Source organism: Ornithodoros turicata, chromosome 2 (genome assembly GCF_037126465.1).
Source record: "Ornithodoros turicata isolate Travis chromosome 2, ASM3712646v1, whole genome shotgun sequence".
In the NCBI taxonomy this organism is placed as follows: Eukaryota; Metazoa; Arthropoda; class Arachnida; order Ixodida; family Argasidae; genus Ornithodoros; species Ornithodoros turicata.
Window position 1 is genome coordinate 90062361 of NC_088202.1, and position 27705 is coordinate 90090065.

Genomic DNA, 27705 nt, shown 5'->3' on the forward strand with positions numbered 1-27705 from the left:
GACAACAAGAGCACTGTGTTACTGATTAGGTGCTCAACTGACAGTACCATCCACTGTCTCTCTTTCGTTGTTTCTTGTGTCGTTGACTTCCAGCGTTGTGTCTGCCCTACACTTGTCGACCATTGCCTAGTTTATCAATTAATTATATGCTCTCCTCATCACACCACTGCTAATGTTCGTGTGGTCAGCGTGTATAGCAAGTGCGTGCTTCAACGCGTATCTGCCACATGCATGCGTTGGCATTCAGCGTTTCTGCCAGGGACACATGTGTAAAATGTTTTCCAGAAGTAACTGAATTACAATTGGGTGATTTCATGCCGAGTCAGGCAGGGTGGTCCTGCCGACCCCTCAGATTTTTTTCGTTCCAATATATATTGAAGCCTAGTGCTTAGGAAGTACATTGGTGGAGGAAATAGCTGAAAATATCTTGTAGTTGTTGTTTTTTAAATAATCTTCAAGAATGGCCGTTCTGAGCACTGCACATCCTCACAACTCCATTAAGGCTATGCGGTTAATTTTTTCCACACTTATTGCCTATGTCCTGTTGTGCTGTTTGCCCTATCTTTGTTCTAGGTTTTGCAGATGTCTAGATAAAAAATCGCAAAGTCGCCTCATTTGCAAAAAAAAATCGCTTTTTTTCGGTGCGTAACTGCTTTTCTGCAAATACCAGAAGTCTAACGTGAGTCACATCGTTCTGTTCGTCTTCAAACGCTCTTTCCATTCATATAAAACACGTTGTTGGAAAACGTCGGACATATTTCGTGACCAGCGTTTAGTGAGGGGTGGTGAGGCAAAAACGCGCAACTTCGGTAGCGATGAATGGTGAAAGTCACTGAAAAGGTTAGCCAGCTGTAGGACTCGAACCCACATCTTCTGGATTACCGGTCCAGGGCTCTACCAATTGAGCCAAGCTAACACGCTTTCTCAGCGACTTCCAAGGGCGCATCATCTGAGGGGATGTCATCGTTCATTTCTAAGGCATTTGAGGCTTTGTATGTGTTTGTCCTTTCTATGTTGTTCCAGCCTCAGAACATCAGTTCCCTCTTGTTCAACTTCGGTAGCGTATCTTCCATATTCGCCCACTCGTGTCGTGACCTGGTTCATATTCCTCACACGTGTTGTTCATGACAAGCTCGCATATAGCGTACTGAAAAAAAAAAAAAAAAAGAAAAAAAAAAAGAAATCATTTCAGAAGTGGGCGAGGTTAAGTTGATGACACTCAAAAGCAAGCCCATCACAGCAACATGTAGGCGCGGTGTCAAAGCCGTGGTAGCGTTTTACGGCGCCTTAATTTGACGAAGGTCACATACAAGGTGCGAACTAAGAAGCTGCGCATTTCCTGCAGAGCGGCTGAGATGATGTGCCATAAAGCAATGAAATATAATCCGCTTTCCGAGTAGTTATTTGAGAGAGGGGGGTACCTTGTAGCAAAGTGGCCCAGGCAGAAATTTGAGCTGAAATCCCAAGTGGATCCATTTGGAAAATAAAATGGAACCATTTTGTTTTTCAAGTGGACCTACTTAGATTCCAGCACAAATTTCTATTTGGGGGCGTGGTTCCTGCAACGGGCCACGGGAAGAGATTTGATGCGACGGTGTCGGTGGCGCAGTTAAGCACAATGCCACACTGTATACAACCTGAGATGTACGGCAACCCCCCTCCCCCCCCATTTTTTCCAACACCCCTCCTTGCTTGGGATTCTGTATAAACCACTGAACGGACTGCCTAGCGAAGTATGATGATGAGAAACCAATGTTTAGTAGAAACATAAGATTATGCTTGAACTGAGACTGCAAAAGCGTCCAGAAATTTGTCATACAGTAAAACGGTGATAAGGGGCCTTTTAAAAGCGCCTTCTCGTATCTTCAAAATCCCACTGAACTTGTGCCATTGCAATCGACGTGTCTCACACTGTATCCTCCAAAAAATTTGCTTATCTATGTGACGCGGAAGTATCACCAAATCAAATGACGTCATGGGGTACGTTCCCTCCTTCCCAGGATCACTTAACACCTCCAAAGCGACTTCCGGTGCACGTTCCCGTGTGCACCGTGCACCTTGCCACCCTTCGCGCCCCTTGTCTCATGGCAGGGAAAAGCGGTACCACTTTCGGCGCGTGACGCTTGTTCCGGTGTACGCGGCTTGGTTGACGGCGGTTGGCGGTTTCAATCCTCACCATGGAGGAAGGAAACACAGGAGCGGCCGTTTCGAGCAGATTTCCGTGGGACCCCTCTGGCGGTCGCTCCTGTCAAAACCGCCATTACTTCCTGTCCACCACGTGATCATCTCTAAAGTTTCGGTTTGGCAACGCTTTGTTGCTTGCGCTGCTTTTCGTGCTTTTATGCTTTTCCAATGTCACTTACTCTTAAAATGTGAGCACCACTGCGGAAACAACGTTTTGTTAACGTGTCCTTACCGCGGTTGCGGCTGTCGTTCAACAGAAAGCAGCTCGGTCACGGGAACGTTTCCTTCGTAAGCACGTACTTGACCGGTTGTTTCGTACCCCTGTCTGTGAAAGAGTCGTCTTGAATCGTTCCTTTGCAAGCTGGCGCTGTGCTACAGCTGCAGATTCAATTGATTTCCTAAATCGTTGTACAAATTTGATTACTGGCATGCTTTAGCACTTCAGCAACAAACACACAAAACGCGGCCACGTCGTCACACAAACATCGCTGCCGCGAATGATGTTTATAGTCCTGCGTGGTTGCCCTGTAGACCCTGACCGGTCTTGTAGTAGAAGGGTAAACCAAGAGTAAACCTCCGAACACACACAAATAAAGATGGACGCGCGGAGACACGTACCCCAGAGAACCAGGGAAAGGGCGCTCGAGAGCCCCATTGCTGTCCTCGAAGGACGATATCTGTCTCCTCGCCACAGCTGCAGACAGCCTTCCAACATGGGGCGGAGAGAGGAGACCAGGAACGTGCGCGCGATGTTGCTAGGATACCGACGCCCATAGGCGCCGACTGCGGGGGGCACGGGGGCCCTTGCCCCCCCCCTGAGACTGACACTAACCTTTGGGGCTCGGCACGCCTGGGTCAAAAGAGCGAAGAGGCACCAACCCCAAAAATGCCTTTTCCAATTTGTAAAATATGTATCCGCACACCATACTCATTATCACAGTAGAGGCGAAGAAACATAGAGGATGACACAACACACAGCCTGAATTTTGCCCAAAGCAATCAGATCAATGAAACGAAGCAGTCCCCCCGAAAAGGCACCAGCAGCTGCCAGTCTTTGGAACGCATATCAGTTGGGAGCGGGTTCAACTCCCGCTGCTCCATTTCATTGACCATATTCATTATACTGCGCGCATTTCGGGTCAAATACCGAGGATTCAATGCATTTTGTTCCTTCTGCACTCAGTTTTCAAAGGCGTAATGCTTTCAGTTGTGCACATGTTCACGGTTTACGTTTTCTGTTTTTCCTTGTTTTTTTCTGTTCTTCCTTCCTCTTATTTCTATACCGGTTCTGCATACATCATAGGATCACGCCAGAGTGTGTGATTCTTCAGCTTTAGTTGTGTGTTCTTCATTTTTCTTTTCCTTTTCTTTCCTTCTTTTGGTTTTCTTTCGCTTTCTTTTTTCTTTGCCTTTTTTGTCGTCCCCCTTTCACTTTCTTTTTGGAATAACACGCCGACATCCATCTGGCTTACCTTTCCTTTCCCTTTTTTTTCTTAATAAACAATCCCCCCCCGCCAGAGTACTTACTTCGCGGTGCGCCCTTGGGTGGTAATTTCATGGCAACACAGGCTAGCGCTCGGAAATTGCTAGGTCGGCGCCCTAGTTGGAACACATGACCGTTGTCACCCGAACATGAGCGCCAGGGATCTAGCGGTTTTAGTTGTTTGAATTACACTAGGGGCGTGGCAGTCGCTTGTCTTCGGGTTCCGTCGTCTGCTAACTAGAGATGGAACGATTCTTATCGATATTTTAAGCCTGCGATATTATCGGTAATTTTAAAATATCGATATTTATTGCTAAAAATATCGATATTCACATCGATATGAATATCAATGTTAAAGGAGCACTGAGGTGGCACCCAAACTTTTTTTCGTTCTTCGGTGCAGAGTGTTCTCCAACGAATACAAGTAGTTCCTGCGAAAGAACGATGGGTGTACGTGACCCACAGAGTGAGCGTGAGGGCTCTGTTCTGCGCACCTTTGAAAATCCTTTTCCTCGTGAAAAGAGCACATCTCAGAACGAGACGTTGTGACGTATGATACTCCACTCACGTGACGAGTGACGTACAGCGGCACAGCTCAAGCCAACGCCACCTAGATACAGAAGACCTGCTTATTGCCTCCTCTCCCTCCTTCGCTATGTGGACCTATAAAGTCGGAATTGGTCTGCTACTGTGAATCGCCATTCTGCGAATTCAAGAACTCGCAAATGATTGCAGCTAACTTGGAACCTGTAGACCTGAATCTCTAGACAAAAAGTGGAACACGCTTTCCAGAAAATCAGCCTTGAGAAATATATGGGACCGTTTTGCGCTTTATCTTAAAGTTTTTCCATTTAGTACGAGGGGACGTTCAATCACTACTCGCAGACAACGATGGTTCGTCTCCATGACTATGACCGCTGAAAGCTTGTTCGTAATTGGCTACCATTGAAAACACAATCCTGATTGGCCGACTCTTAGGTGTTACATCACATCGATGAGTAAGCAGGCTTTCTTTATCTAGGTGGTGTTGCTCAGGCACGTATAAACATCGCATGTGCTGCGAAGAAAAAACAAAGATACAAGGCATGTAGCCTCCAATACGTCACGCGAGAATTGTGTCGGCCGTCTGCTTCTGCTTTCTCCGACTGTTTTTGTAAATTCGATTGCAGAGCTATAACACATCGCAGAGCGAAAATATTTTGTGTGGTGATTCCTGGTGGACAGCTTTACAGATGAGAAAGGATTTCGAGCAACGTTAAATGTCACCTCATTGCTCCTTTAATATTGATATTACATTGATATAGATATCGATATGCATGCTGATAGAAATATCAGTAATTCGGCGTAGTACTTTACATGTGTGGGCACGAAGCAGAAAAGGCGACGATATCGGGGATCTTACGTAGTTCCAGCATTCTATGGCATGCCCTGCGCAGTGAATGCTTTTCCTTTGATATTTTGTCATCGTGGATTGCTGCATAACCGCTGTCATACGGGTAGTCTTCAATGATGATTGAAACCAAGGTGGCAAGGTTACACCTTGGTGGGCATTGGCCACCAAGTGTGTAACATGTCAACGTGTCAGGGAGCATTGGATCCAAAGCTCCTTGAGAAGTTGACACGTTACAGACTAGGTGGCACTAGGTGCATGTTCAATGGCTGTTGGTTTCAATCGTCATTGAAGACTGCCCATATGACATGGGCACATTGGCATATTGGATCAAAACAGTTTTGAACACCATTTGGGAAATTTAGTTGCTTATCAGTTCTCTTCGAGGCGATCGTAGTCGCGTGGCACTGGTCATGCGACATCAGTTTGTTTAGGATAAGAACCATGGTGCAAAAATCACTGAAATTATAAAAAATTTCTTGCCTGCGTCAGTTGTATAAGAGCAGATATCTCGTCAGTCCAGTACGTACTCCAGATTTTTTTAGCATTTCTATGTTTACGATTCACGTGGTAGCAGAGGCGTTTCTCCCTGGCTTCTCTAAGGAATGCTGCGATGAAGTATTCCAGAGCATACTGCATGCTGTAAAGCATGCTGGTAGGTAGCTATTCACTTCCTGCATAGTCATCTGGTAGTCCTCCATACAAGCACTTTGTACAGCACTCCATACAGCCTTTGCCGCCAAGTTTTTGAGTAGGTATCCATGACTTGCAGCCAGTTTATTTCTGTTCCATTCTCACAGTATTAGTGCAAACAAAGCAACAGCATTTTACTCTGGTGGCACTTTGAAATACTAACAAAGTTAATTCCCATTTGTCCAGGCTTCACTTATCCAGATAAGAAACATGGGGACAGATTTCAGTCCATGCAGTTTGCCTTCGTTTATAATAATAATACTTTATTTAAAGTGGTGCCTACAAACGACAGATTTATCCAGGGTTCCGTTTACAGATCTGGACAAAAATTTCCAGGAACCTGTGTTGAGTCCGAGACAATGTGCAACCTAGATTTCGTCAAGAAGGGGCGGCAACCTTGAGGAAGTTTTCCCTCTCTCACTGTACCGATGCACTGCACATTGACCAGTCCAGTGTGCTGCAGATGATTCATGGAGTGATGAAAACTGTTCACTTGCAGAGCTGTGTTCTCTAACGCGGAAACTAAACTTGACAGCTGTGGACAGCACAATCGTTCTGGAGTATGTCAACATTGACTTGCATGATGACAACAGCACCATGATTAGGGATGAAGATATTATTAACATTGTCACTTACACTGATGACCAGCATGTATTCAATGACAGTGAGTAACGCGGTGTCATGACCCTTGAGAGCGTGTGAAGTGCATGGAAAACGGCCCTGGCATTGTTTGAGCAAAAGGATAATGTTTCTCAAGTGGACGTCATCAGTAAGAGTTCACAGTGAGTTGAACTTTGCATGAATGACGATGGATAGTTTCCCATGTCCTCTGAAATGAATGCTGGCTTTGATAACAACTAATGGCTTGTCTGCTCTTGAGTTTCATTTATCTGGATCCCCTGCCATCCAGACATTTTTGCTGGAAACGACCAGTGCCAGAAAAACAACAGTCGACTCTGTACCAATAAAGGATTGGTATTCACTGTAGTGTTTCCTAATTTAGAGTGAACTACTAGAATATTTAAGTCCTGGAAATCTGCGAGAGAAAGGTTGTAACTCAGTGGTCGCTGAAATCTTGCACAGCAGTACAGCTGTGTGCAAACTTTTGCACCCTTGGGCTAGATGCATAGAATAGGTAAATGTCAACTTCATCTTCACTAGGAACTGTTGTGATTAGAATTTATTACAATATGGCATAGCTTGGGTACCTTGTTTGCTCTACACAGGCAGAATAGTATGTATAGAACAGTGGGGATAAGAGACAGAACATGAAAGACAGCATGCGACCTTGTGTACTGCCTTTCTGTCTATGCTCTAGGCCTCGCTGAACTGTCAACCCTGCACTAAATGTACACTTGCTAGTTTGAATCTTGTATTTGGGTTACGTCACCTGGCAGCCACAGACAAGCAAAGGAGATGACAATTTAATTTTAGGTCAGGTCAACAGAACTTGAATATGTGTCTCACTATGAAACATGCAGAAATTTACTCGAAACTACTATACCTTGCCTTGTAGAATTCAGTGTCAACCTGTCTGTGTAAACCTTGTTGTATGTGCCTTATATAAGGGACTATTGTGTTTTAATCCTCTCTGCTTCAGTGTTAGACATGTCTATTTGCCTCCCACAGAAGACTTCGACGAAGAAACCCCAGCAGGTTCCGGCCGCGGGGCCCAGCGCCCTGAGCAGTTGCGAGGCAATGCGCCCTGCTGCAACGGACGCCGAGGAATTTGTTCTCGACGACCGAGACCTTCTTCGCCTGCACGAGCTACCGTATAGACGGAAAGCACCACAGAGGTGCCTGCACCCAGCGGCTCACCTGCGGACAGTTTCTATCATCGACACCTTGAGTGCTTTGGCTCAGGGTGCAGCTGATCGTGATTACCCCCTCCCCAAGGTGACAAGAGGTGCACCACCACGTTACCAGCGAAAAGCTGCGCCACAACTTTCCTATGCACGCCGTCATCGGAGTCGTGGGGAGTCTACGAGGCTGTGCATGTCGGACAGTGAAGTGAAGGGTGGAGATGCGGGCTCTGTGCTTTCTTTGCGCACACAGCCTCCTCCCAGGAAGGCACCGTCCCATCAACATGGGCCGGGTGCCACCAGCACACCTTTGCGAAATAGGACTGAAAGATCAGGGAATCCAGTAACGACACGTGCCAGGGGATGGACCAAAGTTCCAGATTGGATTCGGGCCATCTTTCGTGTAGCCAGGAAGGGGGACCTTGACTCATTAGTAAGTATTTTGTAGGCTGTTGGGCGTGTGCTATGAAAAAGTAAATGTTCTGATCCAGAAATTTAGAAATTCTTTGGGATATCCAAACACTAAGAAAATCATATAGTCTGGCTTACCACTTGGAATGTGCAGCATTTGCTTTTAACCATGAGAGATTTAGAGTGATACATGGTAGCAGTGGTGTGGCCATGTCCCCCAGGCATTAAGTGTACAGTTACAATTAACAGCAGTAATGGACAAGCACTTACAATTTGTTCTCAGGAAGTGTATGAATGCGCTTCGAAGGAGTTATACAAATAAACAGTCATAGTGTTCCCACTTCTAATGGCCAATGAGAGACTGCGAATTGCTTGATGTACTATATGGAAGTTCTCTGTTCGATTAGTATTGGGTGTTAGATTAGTATTAGATTAGAGGTCCAACATTGCAAACACACCGCACATGGGGTGCTTAAAATGACAACACCAGACATTGAAATGGCATCCTACTGATAGTAGTTTCTAAGCATGATACAGAATGGCATTTACATGAATACCACTGAAGTGCGTCATATCCACATATCGCATCCAACCCTCTCATGTAAACACGATAATTCACTAGGGAAGTGAATTGCATTCAGGGCCGCTGGCTCAAAGTAGATACAGATGGCAAATGCACATTTACGCAATGTATGAGACGGTGTTCACTAACACCACTAACTCACATCCCCATTTTTTTCTTTATCACATCACATCACATCACAACACCATTGTGAGATACGTTTAAAGGACGTTATAAAAGCAGGGATACATCACAAGCAACAACTGATGTTTCTTACGTGTCTCCCTTCCAATAGGCTAACCCCTCTAATAGGGTAATAAGGCTAAAAAGCATTGGCTTACTGAGAGGGGAGCAGGGGGGGGGGGGGGGGATGGGTGATCAGCAGCTTCATTTCGAGTGTGCTCATTGTTACTGCTACGTGTTGACAGTACTTAAAAAATTTCTTCAAGAAGGTGAAGAATCATACAATACACAAATAAACACGAACCCCCGGTTTACTATAAATGGCAGAGTGCTTTCGCCCGTCCCTGTATGTTGATGTAGTATCTCATTCGGACCACAATAGGTGGCAAGCTTGCGGGACATGGATACAACACTGATCTGGAACTTATCAGACAGTCGTGGCAACAACTTGTGGCATGTATGTGCGGCTTGCAACCACCTGCGCTGCTTCCAGTGGCTTTGTCAGAAGGATGTCCATCACGTGATTACAGACGAGAATCGTAGCAACTTGACACCTGTTGGTTGTGCAGTAAAGGTCTGTATTCATTTAAGATTGAAGAAAGTGGACATAAAACTTAAGCAACTTAACATCTGTCATTTCAGCATGGCAACGTACAGATTATCCAGTGGTTGATCAGCAAGAACATTGCGCTAGATCAACTGAACCCATCAGAAGGCCAGAGGACGCTACTTCACCTGGCGGCAAAGTATGGCCAGGTGAGCACGTGACAGTGGCAAAGAAAGCTTCTCACTGGCTTGTGTGTCCTATTGCACCACAGTTGACCTTTCTGTAGAACACACTGTTTCAAAGAGCAGCCAAATTCGTTTTGACATTGACTGTATGACATGTCATAATTGTGTGGTCTTGCTTCACGCAGGAGAAAATGGTGCACTGGCTTGCTGAATATATGAATAACAATGACCTGAACATCAACAGAAAAGACAGTGAGGGCAATACAGCTGTTCATCTAGCTGCAAAATATGGTCACGTGACTGCTCTCAAGGTATTCAATATCTCGATAAAATGGATGGAATTAGTGACACAACAAATGCCTTTGCCCCCCCTCCCCCCTCCAAAAAGAAATGAGAAAAGTAGCCTTGGTAGTGCATTTGGGAGGAGAAATAGTACATGTGTGAAGTCCTCCCCATGAGTGAAATTCCCATAGAACCCCTCCTAAAGTAATTTCCTGCGAGCTACTACTTGAACTACCTGCTTATGCGAGACCTACTTAGATACTTATCTGATGCTTAGCATCTTTTTTTTTTTACTCACAGTGCTATCTGCTTTTACTCATTATGTTTATTTTCTTTCTTTCTCTCGTGTAAAGTGCACCACTCATAAGGATTATTTTCGTTGGTGGGCACTAATAAATAAATAAATAAATAAATGAATGCTACTGGATGGAATACTATACTTACTCGCATATTGGACGCACTCTCGTACTGAACGCACAAATACAACTTGAGTGCCGAATGCTGGTACTTTTTTGTTTCCAGCACATTAAACGCACCCCGACTTTAGTAGCACAGCTAGATCATATCGTGCTCGCGTGGCAGCTCGTATCGCACAGTCAATGAGAAGGAGCGCCTGGTGCCAGAGTGATGAACGACGAATGCAACAGACATAGAGAAGTACTTCATCCAAGGAACGGAAGAAGATTTGGTGTGGGAGAATCGCGATGTTAGATTTCGGAGAGATCGGCGCTATATCTTGGAATGAACCATGATGATGAGGGACAATCGCAACGTTTGATTTCCGGGGAGATTGCCGCGGATATCTCGGAATAAAACGGAGTTAAGCGTGCCTTAAGAGTTCGATTCTAATTTTCTCCCACGTATCGAACGCGCCCCTCAATGGCGCTATGTTTTTGGGTAGAAAATTTGCGTCTTGTACGTGAGTAAATACGGTATCTTAGTTTACTACATCAGACTAGCTGACTTTTATGTGGAGCAAATCTTTTTCTTTCTCTTGTACTTTTTTTTTTTCTCGTAAATCATGTGGTAGTGTTTTGTTGCAAATGTATGACACAGTGTTCTTCTACCAACGCTAGGTCCTCATCTTACACGGTGCCGATATCACAGCCAAAAACGAACAAGGATTACGGCCGCATGGGATAGCAAAGCACAGTGGCAAATTAGCGTGTGCTGATTATCTACTTACAATAGAAGCTTGCCTGTCATTGTCTTCAGAGCACATCATCACGGAAGGCAATTTTCAGTGGTAAGTTCCATGTGAAAGATGATGTGTAGCTGAGTAATATGCATGAGGCTGTTCATACTGAGTTTCATTTATTTTTGCACCACTAGCCTTCAGCAGGAGAATGCTGAAATGAGAAACGGGTTTAAAGAGGTAAGTTTAAAATTTTTGTGCTCTCTGAACAAGCCTGTATTTTCTGCATTCATAATCTAGCAAGCAAGACTTCTACTTGCATGTCACACAGAGATGAGAAAACCTTGAATGATTGTTTTCGGAACTCATCTTTGACCCTTGCACGTGCACCTGGTCATCCATGTGCACTGATGCATACTTTCTACAAATAGATCATGCAGATGCATATATGTTCTGTAGTACATAATTTGGGCAATTAGTAATAATGCAAGTGTAATTCACAATTCCTAATTCTCCAATTTTTGTGAAGCTCCTTGTGTTCACCAAGAGACTGCTAAGGCGCCAGGAAGAAATGCTGCACTACATGCAAGCCATCTGCAACAGCAATGAAACAGTAGCTTCGGACGAGGCTGAATCTGATTTTAACTCCCTTCCCCGAAACTTCACACAAGAGTGAGTATGATCCCTCTACGTGAGTTCTATCATCAGTAAAGAGATGTGTCATATATGGTGTATGCGTCTTCCTGCAGAAGCAAAGAAGGAAATGACACAAAGCTGGCCAAGGTGCGCTACGTTTTAGAGAAAACACAAACAAAAGTGTTGCCCGAAGAAGAGACAAGACTTCTGCAGATGGAAGAGAAATGGCGTCGTCTGCGTACAAATAAATGTGTGCCAGATACGCGTTCTCCTCTGGATCTTGTTCGGTAAGCAGAAATAACTGTGTTATTGTTCTTGTTGGGATTGCGTTTCCACCTATCTCAATTTTGGGAGTCAGTACCTTTAGGACTCCCTCAACTCTCGTGATCCCTTTTGTGTGGTATGAGTCATGACTATATTGGTGACATTTTGTCTTCCTTTTGGTGTGGCCATTTCCCATCTATACTCCCTTTTAATGGGTTTCTTCTTCATACTCTCTGCAACTCTTGTGTGTAAAGGTGGACGCAGGTGAGTAAACTCGTAGCTGCAAAATGATATAGAGCGGGGCTTTGCCTGAAGTAGTTTTTTAAAAATTCAATTGATTTCATTTCTCATGGAAATGTGGGTTGTAAACAAAGATAAGAATTCTGATGAGGTACACAACAGAGTTAACAGACATATTAGCCTGCCTGAAGTAGCAAAAGCCAAGAAGCTGGCATCTAATACCTTGTAACTTGCTTATATTTTTATTTTGCACTCAAAAAACTCGAAATGCAAACAAACACAGATTGCAGAAAATACAATATTGACCACGTAGCTGGCCACATATTGACACACATAATATGACCCAATGCATTAAGCTCAGAATATGACCCCTCTGTGAAATAACTAGAGCCTGAAGTTTTCGGGAAATATTTTTTCTAAATTCGGGGGGTAAAAATCGGGTAAATAAACATGTGCACTAAATTCATGCGAATTCGGGTGAAAAAAACTTCCATTACGCTAAAATCGGGGAGAAATCGGGCTCAGTTATTCAAACTAACTGTAGCGGTTCGGTACAAACGGTGATGTAACTGCATTTTTCTGCCAAACAAGTAAGCTGGTGCATTCCTACAGACATCCCAGAGAGGGCAATTTACCAGGTAAAAATCGCGTTTCACCCTAAAGAGGCAACCTTCAATTCGGGGTGCAAATTCGGGGAAGAATCGGGTAAAACCCTAAAACTTCAGGCTCTAGAAATAACACTTTAGGAGTAATACAGAACCCTCAAATTATGAATGTCCAAAATTTCATGGAGTTTGTTCTAAGTTGAGGTTGTAAATGAATGGCATTGACGAAAGGATAGCTTTGGTGAAACTTAGAAAATACCACATTCAGTTTTGAACATATATTGGCTATCTTGTTCCAGCTAATCATTTATATCTTAATGCTTGACTTGCACACCATTTTTCTACCTTTTCTCTTCGTCTCTGTCATCTATCTTACCTTCACCACAGTGCATGCCAGTGCTGCCTCGATATAGTTCCCTGCAGATCAGTAAGTGACATTTTAAAGCAACATTTTGGCACGACAACTATCACAGAGGTTATTGTCTGTGTAGAAGTTTGACATCTTAGTTACTACTACTGATGAAGCCAAAGCAGTTCAGCATTGACAAAGGTTACTTCTGAGTTGGGAGATACCTTGTTTATCTTGGGATGATCGCTTTCACTTCGCTCCTCCCCGAATCCTGACTCACCATTCCTGGTACAGAGCAGGTTTGCCCTTGAGCATCACAGACATATGGTGCTTTGCAGACCTCTGGTTGACGTAACTGAATCATTTCACAAATTGAGGTCAAAGATGCTTGAGTATATCAGGCTTGTTTCGCCAAAACGCCTTTGCTGTCTGGAAATCAAGGGTTCATAAGACGAGGGGAAACACAAAGGAAACCTCTTGTCCCACAAGGTACCATTCATAAAACAAGGGGCTTTGAAAAGGGTGATTTTTTCATCAAAGCACTTGACTTCAGGCTTGTATCCCATGCCTGCAGTTTTTGCATATACTATGTAGTTAGTTAAAAAAACAAAAATAATTTTGCAAGTTCATCGCTTCTCAAGCTGTGTACGTCCACACAGTGTTTGTCAAGTGTGTGGGGAAACAAATGCCTGACATGATCCATGATAAACGTAGCCTGAGCGTGGGCCACGAAGAAGAATGGACAAACATACAACAGCTGCTGTATGTTTGTCTGTTCTTCTTCGTGACCTATGCTCAGGCTTCCATCATCATGGATTTCATCCGTCAGCTCACCTGCGTTTATGCTGTTCTATCAGTGACTGACATTTTAGGTAAATCCGCAGCCTGCGTAGGTAACTGCAGGTATACGAGCATTGCAACTCAACTATACCAATGTGCTTCTCTATCGCAACATGCACAAAGAAAGAAATGGCAGTCAATGTAACCATTCTGTTAACTCTACCTTTTCCAGGTCTCACTTTGCACAAGCACTTGCGAAGTACAGTGATTCGAGCATCCCGACAGAGGTACAATTGGTGTCTTCTTCAGGGAGTTCCCTTTCAAACTACAGCGAGGAAAGCGCAGCTGAAGAAGATGAAAAGAGGACACCTGCTTGGCTCACGGCATCTCAGCAGCCATGGGATCAAGCATTACTTTCTCATAACAAAGTTCAGGCATTCCTTGACAGCTTGATCTTGCCGCAGACTGCTGATGTTAAGTCTAGCAAGGAAGTCAAGAGCACAGGAGTCAAAGTGATAACTGGAAACGCCACTAGCTTCAAGTCGAGAAGTGACGAGCACAGGAAAGAAGGTGACCACAACCACGAAAATGTCAGTCTCAAGGTTCTGTTTGAGAAAAATCCAGAACTGCGACAGGAAGGACAGACATGTTCAGTTCTTGAAGTTTTGGAACCCTCAAGCAGTGAAGGTGAGGAGGAATTTGGTAGAAAGGGAATCAAGAACTGTGGCAGTGGAGACAGCTCCACGAGTTCCTTCAGGTCGACAAAAGGATACAAGAACTCGACATATCGAGTGACAGAAAACAAAGGAAAGAAAAGACCACCACCACTGAGGCCTGATGTGCAGGTGGCAACGATGAAAGATAACAGCCATTCCATCTTAGTGACCAACTTAGCAGACTTGCCAGACAGCAGGTATAGGTTCAGTCTCAAGATTCAACAGTCTCAAGATTGCGAGCACAGTAACTTGGAAGGCCAGCAGTCATGTTCGGAGGACACTATCGTTATTGAGAAGGCACCCCAAACTACAGAAAAGAGGAATAAGAATGGTGATCACCAGCTCAGTTATCCAGAACCTGACTTGATACGTGGTACAAAGCAAGCCACCCCTCCTTCTCCTCCCAGTGGGAGCATTGTGGATGTTAGTGTGTTAAATAATTCGGTCCAGGAGAGCATCCCTTCTCGGGACACTGTGTCTCAAGAAGGTATTAGAGAGGAGGAAGTAGAAGAAGTGCGAGACAATGTTGTTGCACCAATGCTTGAGAGGCAAGAGTCTATGACAGAAGCTGCTCCTCTAGGAGGAACAAAAAAGAGAAGCGGCTTCCTGCTCAAGTTCTCACTGAAAGGCCGGTGGACATCGAAGCAGAAGCAGCAGCAGCAGCAACAACAGAAGAAATGTGAAGAGATAAGCCCCGAAGAGTTCCGGGAGACTTACACAAGGAACGGTGCCACTGAAATTCCCTCACCGTCCCCCTCTAGTCACGAAAACAGAGCAGACGACAGTTGCCTGCAGGAGCACGTCCCATTCCTACCTCAGGAAATCCTTCATAAGGAACCCCCACCGCCAATGCCTATGATACCAATGATCAGACGTGAACCACCCCCGGTACCTCTGCATGCACCATCCATCTCAAACGATGCCACTCCATCGTATAAAGAAGGAAACTCGTCGGAAAACGGCCTCATTTACAGCTCTTCTAGCCTTGCACGGCCAGAGTCTATTCTTTCTAAAATTACGGGAGGCTCGCTATCAAGACCAGCCTCATCCGCTTCGCAGACAGAGGATCATCGGAGAAGTAGAAGTGCAGGGTTTATGTTACAGAAAGCTCTCTCCTCTAATGAACTACTGTTGCACACGCCAGACTCCTCAGTAGCAGGGAGGCAGTCTCCTGCACCAAGTGAGGTGTCAAAGACTGAGAGTGCCCTGTCACCACCAAGTGATGTGTCTAAGACAGAAAGTGCCAGACATCCACCCCATTTGGGAAAGATTGAGGAAATTGTGGCAGGCCAGAGTGGAGAAGCAGCATCGATGAAGAAGGTCATGTTATCAACGGACGTGGGTATGAAGAAAGAAGCAGAAGTAGCAGAAGCAGCTGTTACCTGTCTGCAAGATGCTGACACGCAACAGGAAAAGGTGTGCATTCATACAGTTTTGTTGCTTACCCTTTGCAGGTACATAGTGGAAGAGGGAATGTGGCTTTCATAGATACAGTTACTATTTAAAGAGGCACTAAAATGCCACCACAAGTTCACTTCAAATTACGTTACACGCTGTGTTAACTTCGCACTTGTTGTAATTCAAAACTTTGATTCCGTTACGAAGCTACAATCAAAATTATACCGGACTCTTTCTTGCCTCGGCACTACGCAGTGAAAGTCGCTTCAGCTTGTGCATCGGGTATACATCGGGTGCTTTTAATTCCATTCATTGCCGCCAAAGATGGCCCTGTTTTCATTGTGTTTTTCTTCTAAACGGTAGCGCTGTGTGAACTAATTTTGCGTGCATTATGCTAATTGAAACACTGACTTTCCTTTGAGAACAAGTTGTTTTTGCATTTTAGTGCCCCTTTCAGACATGTGCTAATACTGATTTTTTGTTGTTGTTGAACTGAATACAAACAGCAAATGCTGTGTTCAAACTAAATTACAATGAGCAGAGCAGAGGTGCAAGCAAGCTGGTAAAAGCGATTCATGATAGCTAGAATCCCGAAGAATCGGCAGTTTAAGCTGGCACATGGACACTACATTTCTACCTACAAAGATATTTATAATAACTGTAAAGACCGTATTTATGCCTGCATAATTAATGAACAAAAAATTTTGTTGCAAAACAAAACAAGAGAGCTGTCAGCTGTCCGTACTGCAGTGTACTTAGGGCATTGTACGATGGGTACGATGATATGTAGGGCAAAAGTGTTTCGATTTTTTATTTGAAAAGATTTGAATGGATTCTACTGTATTTACCTTGACTATAATGGCTAATAGTTTCACAGTTGCACAGCAGAAAGCTTCATATTTTGTGTTGTACTTTACAGACAAAGAAAGCAACACTGTCTGTCAAGAAGATCAGGAAGAGTTCAAGACCATGGTGAGTATTATTGCAGTACATTAGCATGAACATTTTGTCCTTTCTTGCTTAATTTCTAATACTAGCTGCATGGGAGACGCGTCATGGCTCGCGCGCGATGTCCGAAATATAACAGGCTTATTCATGCACAGTGCTGGACAAAAGTTTACGGAACACGCACCGTAACATACACACTCCGGTGCATTTCTACCTCAGAGTGACACGCTAGCAGCGAATGGTACCGTACAGACTTGCAAACAGGTGACTGGGAAGTCCATGCGGTCCCATTCGTCGCTAGCCTGTCACCCTGCGGAAAGAATGCGCCGGAGTGTGTTCTGTAAACTTTTGTCCAGCACTGTACAGGCAAACATCAAAACATCCCAGGGTAGAAAATAATATCTTACACGTGGTTGCATTCGTTTCTTCAGCCGCAACCCTTACAACATCGCCCAGCCCAATCGCAAACCCCACGAACGCGAGCAGCGGCTGTCATTTACGCCTTTTTGTTGGCTGTGTTGTCAACAGGAAGGGTCTAAAACAGTGAGGCTTACTTGCTTTGCCGACCACGAGTAAGCGGCATCGTCACGTACGTTCTTGCTAACCATTGTGGCGATTCATTTCTCGTTCCTCTGGCACAAGCACCACTTCTATAAGCAGTGATCGAAAAATGGCAATAAGCAAATTGAACATTCAATAAGCAAATGTGTCCCTGACACGCCAGCAGCGTGCCTGGGCACTTCCTGGCCAATGTGTAGTCTGGCTAGGTTCTAATAAACAGTCGGGCACATTCGTATGTTAGATTTGCTGGGCGTTTTGCCTCATTGAAATACACATGACCTTGACGGGGGGCCCAAGCGTCAGTTCAAATTAAGAGATTTTGAATTAACGGGGTTGCACTGTATTGAGGTTTAACTGCCTTTTACATTACTATCTTTTACTTAGAAACTGAAAAAGCATTTTTTCTTCGTTCAGGTACGAAGTGTCTGATGAAGAGGACATATTGATACCAGACAAGTATCAAACGGCAAGGGCACGAAGTAGCTCGGACGATGAAGTAGAAGTTGCTGTTGTTGCATGACGTCTTCCCGGTATGCACATGTGTGTATCTATGTGTTACTCCCAAGTGCAGTACCCTCTTGCTGCTGATTCTCTGAGAATTTTAGCAGATTTAGATGTAATTGAAGTGCTAGAGTCATATTTAAAGATGATAACTTGAGTATAGAAATACTGAACCCAATTTAATTGAAAGCTCTACCTCATTTCAAGGTTGTCAGTGTCAGTATTTAAACAAGAGGGTACTGCATCGTGAGGGCCCAAACTTTACCAAAACAATACTTGTCCATGTGTGCCTGTAATGCCCATTTGTTGCCCACTATACAACGCTATTACTTGTCTTGTACTGTGCTCATCTGGAGCTTGATTCATACATTCAAGCATCACTTTACTACATTTTGGTGTAGAATGACTTAATTTCTTCTGCACCCATGAACACCAATATCACCAGACACCATCATTGTCAGAAATTTTGTAAAACTAGTGGTATCCTTTGGAAAGGGAAGACAGTAATATTTGTAAAGCATTATTCAAATTTTGTGTGCACATATTTATCCGGTTCAGACTTACCCCTCTATTTTCTGTAGTGGGTTTTGATTGCAAGGAGAAATAATATGAGGGTCATTGGTTGTATTTGTTTGACAATGAAAATCATATTAAAATGTATCCTAGAGTTTCATAAAACTTCAGTTATAAGCATAACAGCCTTTTTTTTAAATATATAACTACCTCTTTTCAACTCAATCAAAGTGTTTCAAAACTTCCTTGGAAGGCCATGTGGCTACATGACTGCTCGCAATCATATCTAAGTGTCTTGCATGCAACCACAATCTGTTCCTAAGTTCCAATTTAAGTTGCACATGTAGAGCAGTGTTGTGTAGTTCTATTGTCTACTTAGTAATATTTTCAGTTTTCAGATACTTACTGCTGCCAGTGTGCAGTTGGTTATTTTCCTGTTATGTGTACCTGTTCTCTTACCACTGGGCAACAGTATATAATGGATCGTAACACAATATCCTGGGCCATTGTCCAGGAGTGACCTATGAAGAGAAGGAAATTGTTCGCTTTTTGTGACGTCCTCGTTGTGTATCAAGAATAAAGTTTACTTGTGAGGAGATGTTACAGCCACAGCAGTATACTACCTAATGTACTGCTATGTGGGAAGTTGCCAGTGGAAACTTAAATTGCTTTGAAAGATAAGAAGCATTCTAAAACTCAGGGCGTTTTTTTTAGAAATCTACTTTGTTATGTCGTTATGTATTTGTCATAATGTAGGGCTATGTGTAAGATATGTAAGAGGCATATTATTTAAGACACGAGGTAGCGTATGTGTGCCTCGAAATTTTCTCACATTTTTCTCGTCCTAAATAATATGTGTGATTCCAGAAAAGTGCTTGGCCTTGTATATTTGTCCATCTTTATTACCAAGTATGTTGTTGAGATTTCATATTGGGAACAGTGCTAAGAGTGTTCATGTTTTGATAGGTTGGTTTTTTAAAGACGGGTATTATTGGAGGAGAAACACTCTTATCCCAATTGCACATTCCGGTGCTTGCGTCCTGTGTCTTACACAAAGTATTTGTGTGTGCCAATCATGTACATAACATTTTCTTGTGTAGCATACAATCCTGACTCATGTATATTAGAACTCTGTTCCTCTTCACTGACACAAATCAGCATTGTTCTTGTATACTAGTAGAGGACACACTCTAACAACTTCATTGACAAAGGCCTCCATATTGGAGCTGGTGTCATGTTCTAATTTATCACATTGCTAATACAGCCTTATTTTGTACAAATCTGTGTGCTTTGTATCAAAGAGGAATAACTGCTACTTACACTCTTTTATTGAACAAATAAATATAAGATAACTCGTCACACTGTTTCCATTATTTCTTGCCATTTTGGATTGACTGTAGCTATAGATCCGTGCAGTTAATGTGGCAAAGTCACAGCAAATCTGTACTATGTAATAGCTTTTTAGTAGCCTTCATCCACTAAAACCTTATGAACCCATGCAACACTTCCCATCGAAATCTTTGCAGAGAGTCTACGTTTCGTGCATTTCACGTTGCAGCACTCGTGAACCTTCCTCATATCAAATTGTAATTAGTCATTAGACATCTTTCAAACCAAGTATGTGATCTGCTGCTATAGAGCCATCATACTATTGCATTGCAAAAGGCCAGAAAAAGTGCAATGTTGTAAGTTTAAGGGAACAATATTAGCAATCAACACTCCAAGGATGGATCCATTGACCTCTCCTAATGTGTGCGCTGATAGGCAAGCGGAAATAGAGTGGAAGAAACATGATGTGTATCAATTCATGTATGTATTAAAAACATGACTTACGTAAAAGGAAATAAGAGCAGCATTGATGTCGTATCATTCTGAACATCCAGCAGTACACTTGACATTGCTGTACAGTGAAGTGGGATGCAACATGTCCCATGAAAATTCAATATTTTGTGAGATATGGTTCGAAAAAGAAAGCAGACAATAATTGTGACAGGTGGCAGAGAAGGCTGAAGGTGGGCAGGCCTCTCAGAAAATTTCCATGTGCTTCCCAAGTTTTAGGAAGATTTGAATAGTTACACAGGTAAAAACTTTATTTTGATTATGTCATTGCAGAAACCATCCTCTTATTGAGGTACAAAAGCTCCGAAGCAAGGAAATGTAAAGAAACCCTCCAACTATGTATGCTGATTTTTGGTATTCGACAGAAATGTAAAATGGCCTCTCGTGAACCTTGACTCCACTGTATAATTTTTCGTAACCCCCCCAACTTCAGTTCGCTCTAGTGAAGGCAAAAGCTGAGAAACTGACTTAACCGTACTAGTCTGCACACTAGTAGCCTTTTGAAGGTGAGGATTCTAATCGCTCAGAGTCCAGATTTCAAACATATGAATCTTAACGTAGCCTCGTGCATGCAAGGACAGTGTGACTGACATTTTATTACACTGACAAACCTCGTGGTATCTTTCATTCATTTCACATTCGAAACTTTAATACCAAGAATTTTATGAATATGAGTTGCACACAAGGACTTTCTTCAATTGAAGTGTTATTAGTGTGGAGGAGTATGTGGGAGTTCTTTCATCCCCATTCTGAGTGGTCGACCTTCGAGCTGTCATCAAGTTGGAGACTGTTGTAGACATGAAGCTCAATTCTAGTTGACATTATTGCTAGTTATGAGGGGTACCAAACAAATGTGGCCTTTTTACCGTATCCAGTGTGCGGGACAAAAAGTCCCAAAGAAGGCAGAGCCTATACTGTAACACAGACAGCCTTGTAAACTGCCCCCAACACGCAGTGGTTTAATCTGGAATAAACTTCTTTTTCTTTCTCCCCCTGCCCCTGTGGTACACATCTTATTTATTTTTTGTTATTTACCAATATACACACATGGCTCTATGCCTTAGGCCCTTGTGCCTTAGGCCTTAGAAATCTTAGGCCCTTGTGTGTTACACATAACTGCTCTACAAAGTGCATATCTGAAGGTAATTCTTGTTAACTTATAATCACCATATTTTCCTTTTCCTTCTAACTTAACTTGCAATCACAGGGGCAATGTAAAAGTTAACTGCTGTATCTATCTGTAAAATTTCTCATTCATAAAATAAAATATTATTATATAAATATTATATATGTATATATATATATATATATATATATATAATATATAAATTCTGCAGCATTGAGCACTTATAAACACATGTTCTATGTGCGGCCAAAGAGTTTCTGCTACTTTTCTTCCTTACTATAAATAAATATATAATATAAATAATAATATATAAATATATTTAATAAAATTATATAAAATAAAATTTCATTTCTTTTCTCTCTCCCCCCTCTCACAATGCTCAAATTGGGGGGGGGGGGGGGGGGGGGGAACCTTAACCTGCAACTCTGAATTTGATTCACAAGCAGTTACACAGTTGACAAGGAACCTGGCAGTATCACAATGAAACAATAACAAAATTCCTTTTGCTTACACGTATTTTTCACCAGCTGACTGTATATTTCCAATAGGACCAGCGACATGGCCAAGTGGGTGAAAGCATCCACTCGTTGGTGGCAGCCAAGGTCATGCTGAAAACTGGGAGGTGGTGGGTTCGAATCCTACCACCAGCTGTGCTGTCTGATGTTTTCCCTCCGTTTTCCGGCAAACTTTCCAGACGAATGTCGGCACAGTTCCCCCCTGAAGTCGGCCCAGGATACATACTAACCCGTCCCCCACTCCTTCCTGCTGTCCTCTCTCTGTCCATGTCTGTATGTCGCTCATAGCCACAGTTGCTTCGTGGCGCTAACGCAGAATTTTTTTTAAAAAAGATCTCCAACAGGTTTTTCCTTGGTTGTCTGTGCAACATGAATCTGGCAGCATTGCCGCATTGGTGTCACATTTTTTACCCTTCCGAGTCCACCAACAAACCATGGCGCTTGTCACTGGATGGAAGAAAAAAAGTGTCCCGCAAGAATAAATACTCATGGCTCGTAGCTGCTTGTGAGTAATTGTAACCAATGAAGCATGAAGCAGCATAATCTGCAAACAAGGAAGGATTTGAAACCTTTATCTTCCTGCCTAATTCTATAACACCTGCAACAGTAACCAGAAAAGAAGATTTATGTACACTTATGGCTGCTGCGATAGCAGCGTGCTGAGACACGATAGGCTTGCTCTACCTCAACCTCTTCTGCGCTTACCCTTGCCAAGGATGAAGCCCATAAGCGAGGGACTTTATAGGTAAAAGAAAATTACCTTAATTGAGGAACTCTTTCATCTATGCATTGCTCAGCAGCTTGTGATGAAATAACATCTCAGTGTGCAATGTGTATGTTATGCATGGAAAAAAAGGCATGGGCATTGTGCATATGAAGTTTTGCAGTGAGAGCTGTTGCTAAGTATAAATGATATGTGGCCTTTGTCCGCTTGCGGGCTCGTACCTATCTCTTTGGTGCTACACCACAGAAAGTAACAATATTATGTACTAAGCAATGTGCTATGTACCTGCATCCTCTTCAAGAACACAAAAGGATGTTATAGAAGCACCCCTGGTGTTCATTATTCGTAGATTATTTTGCAAATTTTGCGACTTTCGGGGCATGTGCATTACACAGCGGGAAAAAAAGCAAAAGAAACACGAAGCAGTACATTCAGTTTAAAAAGTGGGTAATTCTCCTAAAATTAAGAAGCTTTTGTGAATCTGCAGGAGCAGGGATTTGTGCAGGATTTTCAAGGGGGTGTTTGAAGCACTAGGTAGTGTGTGAGACTAGTATCTGCTGGCTTTTCGGGCTTGTTTGACCTTTTGGCAGGTATTTGGGGGCATAATCCCTTCATGGGAGCTTGATGTAGAGCTGCTCACAGTAACAAAGAAAATGCTTTCCATAAACAGTGCTATGATCTATTGCTGTATGTCTGCAGCACAGCAAAAGAGAAGGAAAAAACAACAACACATTCTCACTTCATATTTGCTAAGGTGGACAGTCCTTAGGAGCGTCAAGAAAATAATTATGCAGGCATAAGGATAAAACAAATACGTAGTACAGTTTTTTTTAAGTTTCAAAGTAATACACCTTTTTAATGATCATGATCATTCATTTTCTATAATAGAAACAGCTACACACATGAGTGTAACGTAATGTATGTAATGTAATGTAATGTATATAATGTATGTATTGTAGGTAATGTATGTAAGGTAATTCATGTTGCACATACTTCCATGTGGATAGACAGGTGGTGTTTGAAAGATCATCACATGCTATCAAAGACGGATGCCTTCTTAAGAACACACCAGTCAAAAGCACAAAGGGAAACTTTAATTACGTCGTACCCTAATATATTAAACAAAAGTATTCTTTCATGCACATACGCATGAAGACATAACAAACCAATCTGAGCATAAAGAAACTCATGACCCAAGCCTTTCTCCTTTTCCATCCAGTTGTGTAGGTCATTATTCACACATTGGACACACATTATGTCCATCAAGATATTGTCGCGTTGGAATTGACTGCTGAAAAAACATTGTGCATCTGAAGTGGGGATCTTTACTAGGTCCCCAGCAGTGAATCAATAGGTAGCATGAAGCGGGCTGATGATGAACAGTTTCTACAGACAATGTTACTTTCTGTAGAAGCTGAGTACTCTTTGTATTCCTGCTAGGAAGCTTCCATCTGAACTGACAACTGCTATTCTAACTGCCAATTGCAATGCCATCCACATTTTATGTAAAATTTCTTTCCCATTCTAAAAATGTGGTACAATCGCACGATACACAATGTTCCTGACTCCCAAGCAGTCAGTGCATTCCTAAAGCGTTACTTACAAGGTAGAACAAATACTGCAAGCGTACAAGAACAAGACTGCATCATTGCTGTACAGTACCGGCTACAGGGTCACATGAGTGGTAGTGTGTCAGAGGATCATGGGCCTTTAAAAGCTTATCACTGTCCCAAACAAAACAAATGTAATTATAGTGGGTACAAGCAAAGGATGATGAATTGAAAAGGCATGGACTTTACGATGCCACACAATTTTTAGAGTGCTCTGCCCTAACTTCTCTGCTTCAACTGACATGGTGCGAACAACTGGCACTAATATTTTTAAGAAATATACCCTATGCATACAAGCTGCATCCATGTTCAGGTACAGTCAGTGTGGGCAGGAATATCATAGGCATAATTTTGACTCTCCTTTTTCTTGAAAATTTGTAAATGTAGCAGACAACAGTGGACCATTCACCTGCAACCTTTCGGAACAAATTAAATGAAATGAAATACAGGTACAGTAGTACATGTGACATCTCTCCCACTGCACCCTATATCCTGACATGAAGCAGCATTCCAATTTGGTAGAAACTGCAACCCTGATCATTTTTATTCGTAAACTGCAAGAAAAATTCAACAATGTTTGATGGCTCTGTCAGTAACATTCCTGTAAAGGATATGCTTATTATTTAGTACAAAAACACTGACTTTCCTTAACATTATGCCTTCCTTCTTGGTGGCATTAAAATATACTGTCACAAGGAGCCCCTCAAAGCTCCATCCCTTGTGCATGTAACATACGTACCTGTCACCCCTGTCACGCTGTAAGACATTATATTAAAGAAGGACAGGAGATATCTGGTTTGTTTGCTCTACAGGATGTTATACGAAACAAAGCAGACATATTGAACACTGATGAGTCATCAAGTGATCGCAGTAGAGATGCGTCGTCATCAATTTTCGCAGAATGCCATTAAAGCTTGAGAATCGTGCAACACTTCTTTGCATAATTAAGCGATGTGCAAGCGTATGCACGAAGTAACGTTTGAATTATTTTGAAATTTTCAGAGCACTCACAGCAGAAATTTTCTCTGGAAAATAATACATCACGCAAACTATTCTTGCAGTCTGCCTGCAATGCCTTTTTACCAACTATCCTTCCTGCCCAAAGTCTTCCATAAACTTCCTCAACTTGTCGAGGTCTGCATCGTTGACAGTGGGCTTTGCTGTGGCAAGAGACAGCAGCATGTCACTGTTGGTGACGACAGGTTCCAACAATTTGTCGCCTGGTACATCCATCCAGGACATCTCGATTGCCCCAGGGGAGCCCGGGGAGCATGGAGTAAGAAGGTCGTCCACCATGACGGTTGGGTCCGATCGAGAGGGCCCACGTACTCGTCGAAAGTGAGTGGCTGTCTGTACTTTGCGCACAGGCTGCATGAGAGAGTCACGCACCAGTACAGAGATGTCAGCCCCACTGAAGCCTTCGCTACGGTGGGCCAGGATCTTGAAGTCGTCTTCAGTAAGTGTGTGCGGAGTGTTGCCAATGTGCAGCTGTGGAAGAGAGTGAGGAAAGTCATTGTTTGAAACACTGATGTGTCATATTATACAAAAATTCTTGTCGCAATAAAAGAAAGGCAAAGAAATACGAAAAAGTGAGCATCGGTGCTCCTACAATAGTTGATGAGATGCATACAGTAACTTGAGTTAAATGCCCTCTTCCCCGAGCACGTAGTCCATGCTCTATGTGAAAGCGAGTGAACACATCTCTGGTTATGCTGAGCCTTGCCATAGGTGGAATTACATTCACATGGAGAAAATGCTCCATACCTTGAACATGTGAAGCCGTGCTGGTTCTTCAGGTAAGGGAATATAGATCCGCTTCTCAAATCGCCTCCTGATTGCAGAGTCCAATACCCAAGGAATATTAGTAGCACCAAGAACGAGTATCCCCTCATTGTCATTCCCTACACCCTGCATTTGCACCAGAAATTCAGTCTTGATCCGGCGGGTTGCGTCAGCCTCGTTGTCTGACCGTGTGCTGCACAACGAGTCGATCTCGTCAATAAAAATGATGCTAGGTTTTTGACTGCGCGCCATCTCAAATAGGTTCCGCACCAGTTTCTCACTTTCTCCCAACCATTTGGACACCAGGTGAGAGGACGAGACAGAGAAAAATGTCGAGTTGTTTGCTTCCGTGGCAACTGCTTTAGCCAGATAAGACTTACCAGTACCCGGTGGGCCGAACAACAAGATGCCCTTCCACGGTTTGCGCTTGCCTGTGAACAAGTGTGGAAACTTGATGGGGAGGATGACAGCTTCTTTCAGGGCTTCCTTGGCAGCCTCTAGACCGGCAACGTCGGACCACTTCACATTTGGTTTTTCCATAACAATCGCACCCTCCAGTTGGTTCATCAGTTTTTTCTTCTCCGGATTATCATCGTCACTTTCAGAGCTGTTGTCACCTTCTTTCTTGTCATCCGTCTCACTTTGCTTCACAGGTTTTTTCTTGCTCTCCTTGTTTCTTAGGTAATCTTTTAGCTTCTCTGCTCGATCGAGGTACTGGACACATTTAGACCTGATACTTTCCTTCGCCCGATCTGTCTGAGCTTCGTACCTTATAGCATGAAGAAAGTACTCCACTGCATGCTCGTACAACCTCAAGGCTTCAGCGTAGTTCTTGTTTTTGTCCTCCTCTGTAGCCTTAGTGACCAAATCGATGGCCTTCTGGAGGGCACTGTTATTACTCATGTTTTACAAACCAATGTAAGCCTAAAATTAAAAAGACAACATTAATACCAAGCCACCATTAAGGGAATCAACGATTTTCTTTGGCCGTCGGTCAGCAGCCGGAAGTTTTGGCGCAACACCCTCACGCCCTTTATGTTTGGTTAAAAATACAGGAAGTTTTCGTACGCAAGGAAACAAAGATAAAACATTGCACGGATTAAATGCTCATGAAACATCTTTTAAACTAACATTCTGAACACCTGAAATTCTGTGCGTGTATTTTAAAATGACGTCATCATGCTCTCATGACGTACGTAGAGTTTCAAGCAATGGTTTGCAATGCTGGGTTGGTGGTGCGTCATTTACTCAACTCTAATCACTTTTCAAATGTTTGGAAGTTGTAAGTATGATTGCATCACTGAGATTTGTGTGCACCCAGAAGGCAGGGCAACTCCCACGCAGTGACAGTGAATAGTGGTGAATAGCACGTGAGAAAACCGAAGGGCGCGCGCTGACACAAAAGGGGACACAACACAAACTGTTCCTCAGTAGGCATAGAAATAGTTTGGAGAGAACTGTTCTAAAAGTTATGTGTCAATAGGAGCTGTTTGACTCTGGGATAATAATAGGGAGCTGTGCATATCTGTTCTCTGTGGAGTCTCTTGTGTCATATATACATTAAAAAACAACGTGTCTCTACAATAACTGACATCGTTTCGTTAACATTTCACGCAATTTGTGGGAGTGGGAGACAAAAGACATGCAATGTAAAGAGCAAAAAATTCTTCGGATGGGACAGGTCATTATTTCGGCATTATTTATTCGCAGTGCAGTGGTTTATCCAGAATCCCAAGTACGA

The 27705-nt window shown here is 43.1% G+C and overlaps 3 protein-coding genes across 7 annotated transcripts in view; 2 read left to right on the forward strand and 1 right to left on the reverse strand.

Annotated features, from left to right (window-relative positions):
* Positions 1-19727, forward strand: part of LOC135385740 (uncharacterized) — a 60322-nt gene extending 40595 nt beyond the window's left edge. For 3 of the 4 annotated variants that reach the window (XM_064615226.1, XM_064615227.1, XM_064615228.1), the window contains 11 exons: positions 7380-7985; positions 9091-9282; positions 9351-9464; positions 9626-9751; positions 10799-10968; positions 11055-11097; positions 11387-11529; positions 11607-11780; positions 13964-15863; positions 16765-16817; positions 17769-19727. In XM_064615226.1, coding sequence (XP_064471296.1) covers positions 7380-7985; positions 9091-9282; positions 9351-9464; positions 9626-9751; positions 10799-10968; positions 11055-11097; positions 11387-11529; positions 11607-11780; positions 13964-15863; positions 16765-16817; positions 17769-17874 — 3627 coding nt within the window. In that variant the 3' untranslated portion in view covers positions 17875-19727. Of the gene's footprint in view, positions 1-5779; positions 6533-7379; positions 7986-9090; positions 9283-9350; positions 9465-9625; positions 9752-10798; positions 10969-11054; positions 11098-11386; positions 11530-11606; positions 11781-13963; positions 15864-16764; positions 16818-17768 lie in introns of those variants that run through there. The other variant, XM_064615229.1, reaches the window with a different exon arrangement.
* Positions 19728-23647: 3920 nt separating this feature from the next.
* Positions 23648-26988, reverse strand: LOC135385744 (vacuolar protein sorting-associated protein 4-like). The gene is made up of 2 exons (XM_064615233.1): positions 25947-26988; positions 23648-25670 (listed from the first exon to the last, which is right to left on the reverse strand). Exons 1-2 carry the CDS (start codon positions 26865-26867, stop codon positions 25269-25271), a joined length of 1323 nt encoding a protein of 440 aa, XP_064471303.1. The 5' UTR covers positions 26868-26988; the 3' UTR covers positions 23648-25268.
* A 160-nt stretch (positions 26989-27148) lies between these two features.
* The window catches only part of LOC135385747 (uncharacterized), a 36790-nt gene continuing 36233 nt past the window's right edge, over positions 27149-27705 (forward strand). For both annotated transcript variants that reach the window (XM_064615237.1, XM_064615238.1), the window contains exon 1: positions 27149-27246. In XM_064615237.1, coding sequence (XP_064471307.1) covers positions 27186-27246 — 61 coding nt within the window. In that variant the 5' untranslated portion in view covers positions 27149-27185. The remainder of the gene's footprint in view (positions 27247-27705) is intronic.

What these genes read in the sequence shown, in the direction of transcription:
- LOC135385744 (XM_064615233.1), bottom strand. Translation starts at nt 26,867, where the DNA reads ATGAGTAATAACAGTGCCCTCCAGAAGGCCATCGATTTGGTCACTAAG. An exon ending in CACGGCTTCACATGTTCAAG is followed by an intron (nt 25,671 to 25,946) that starts GTATGGAGCATT and finishes TCTCTTCCACAG; the next exon opens with CTGCACATTGGCAACACTCC.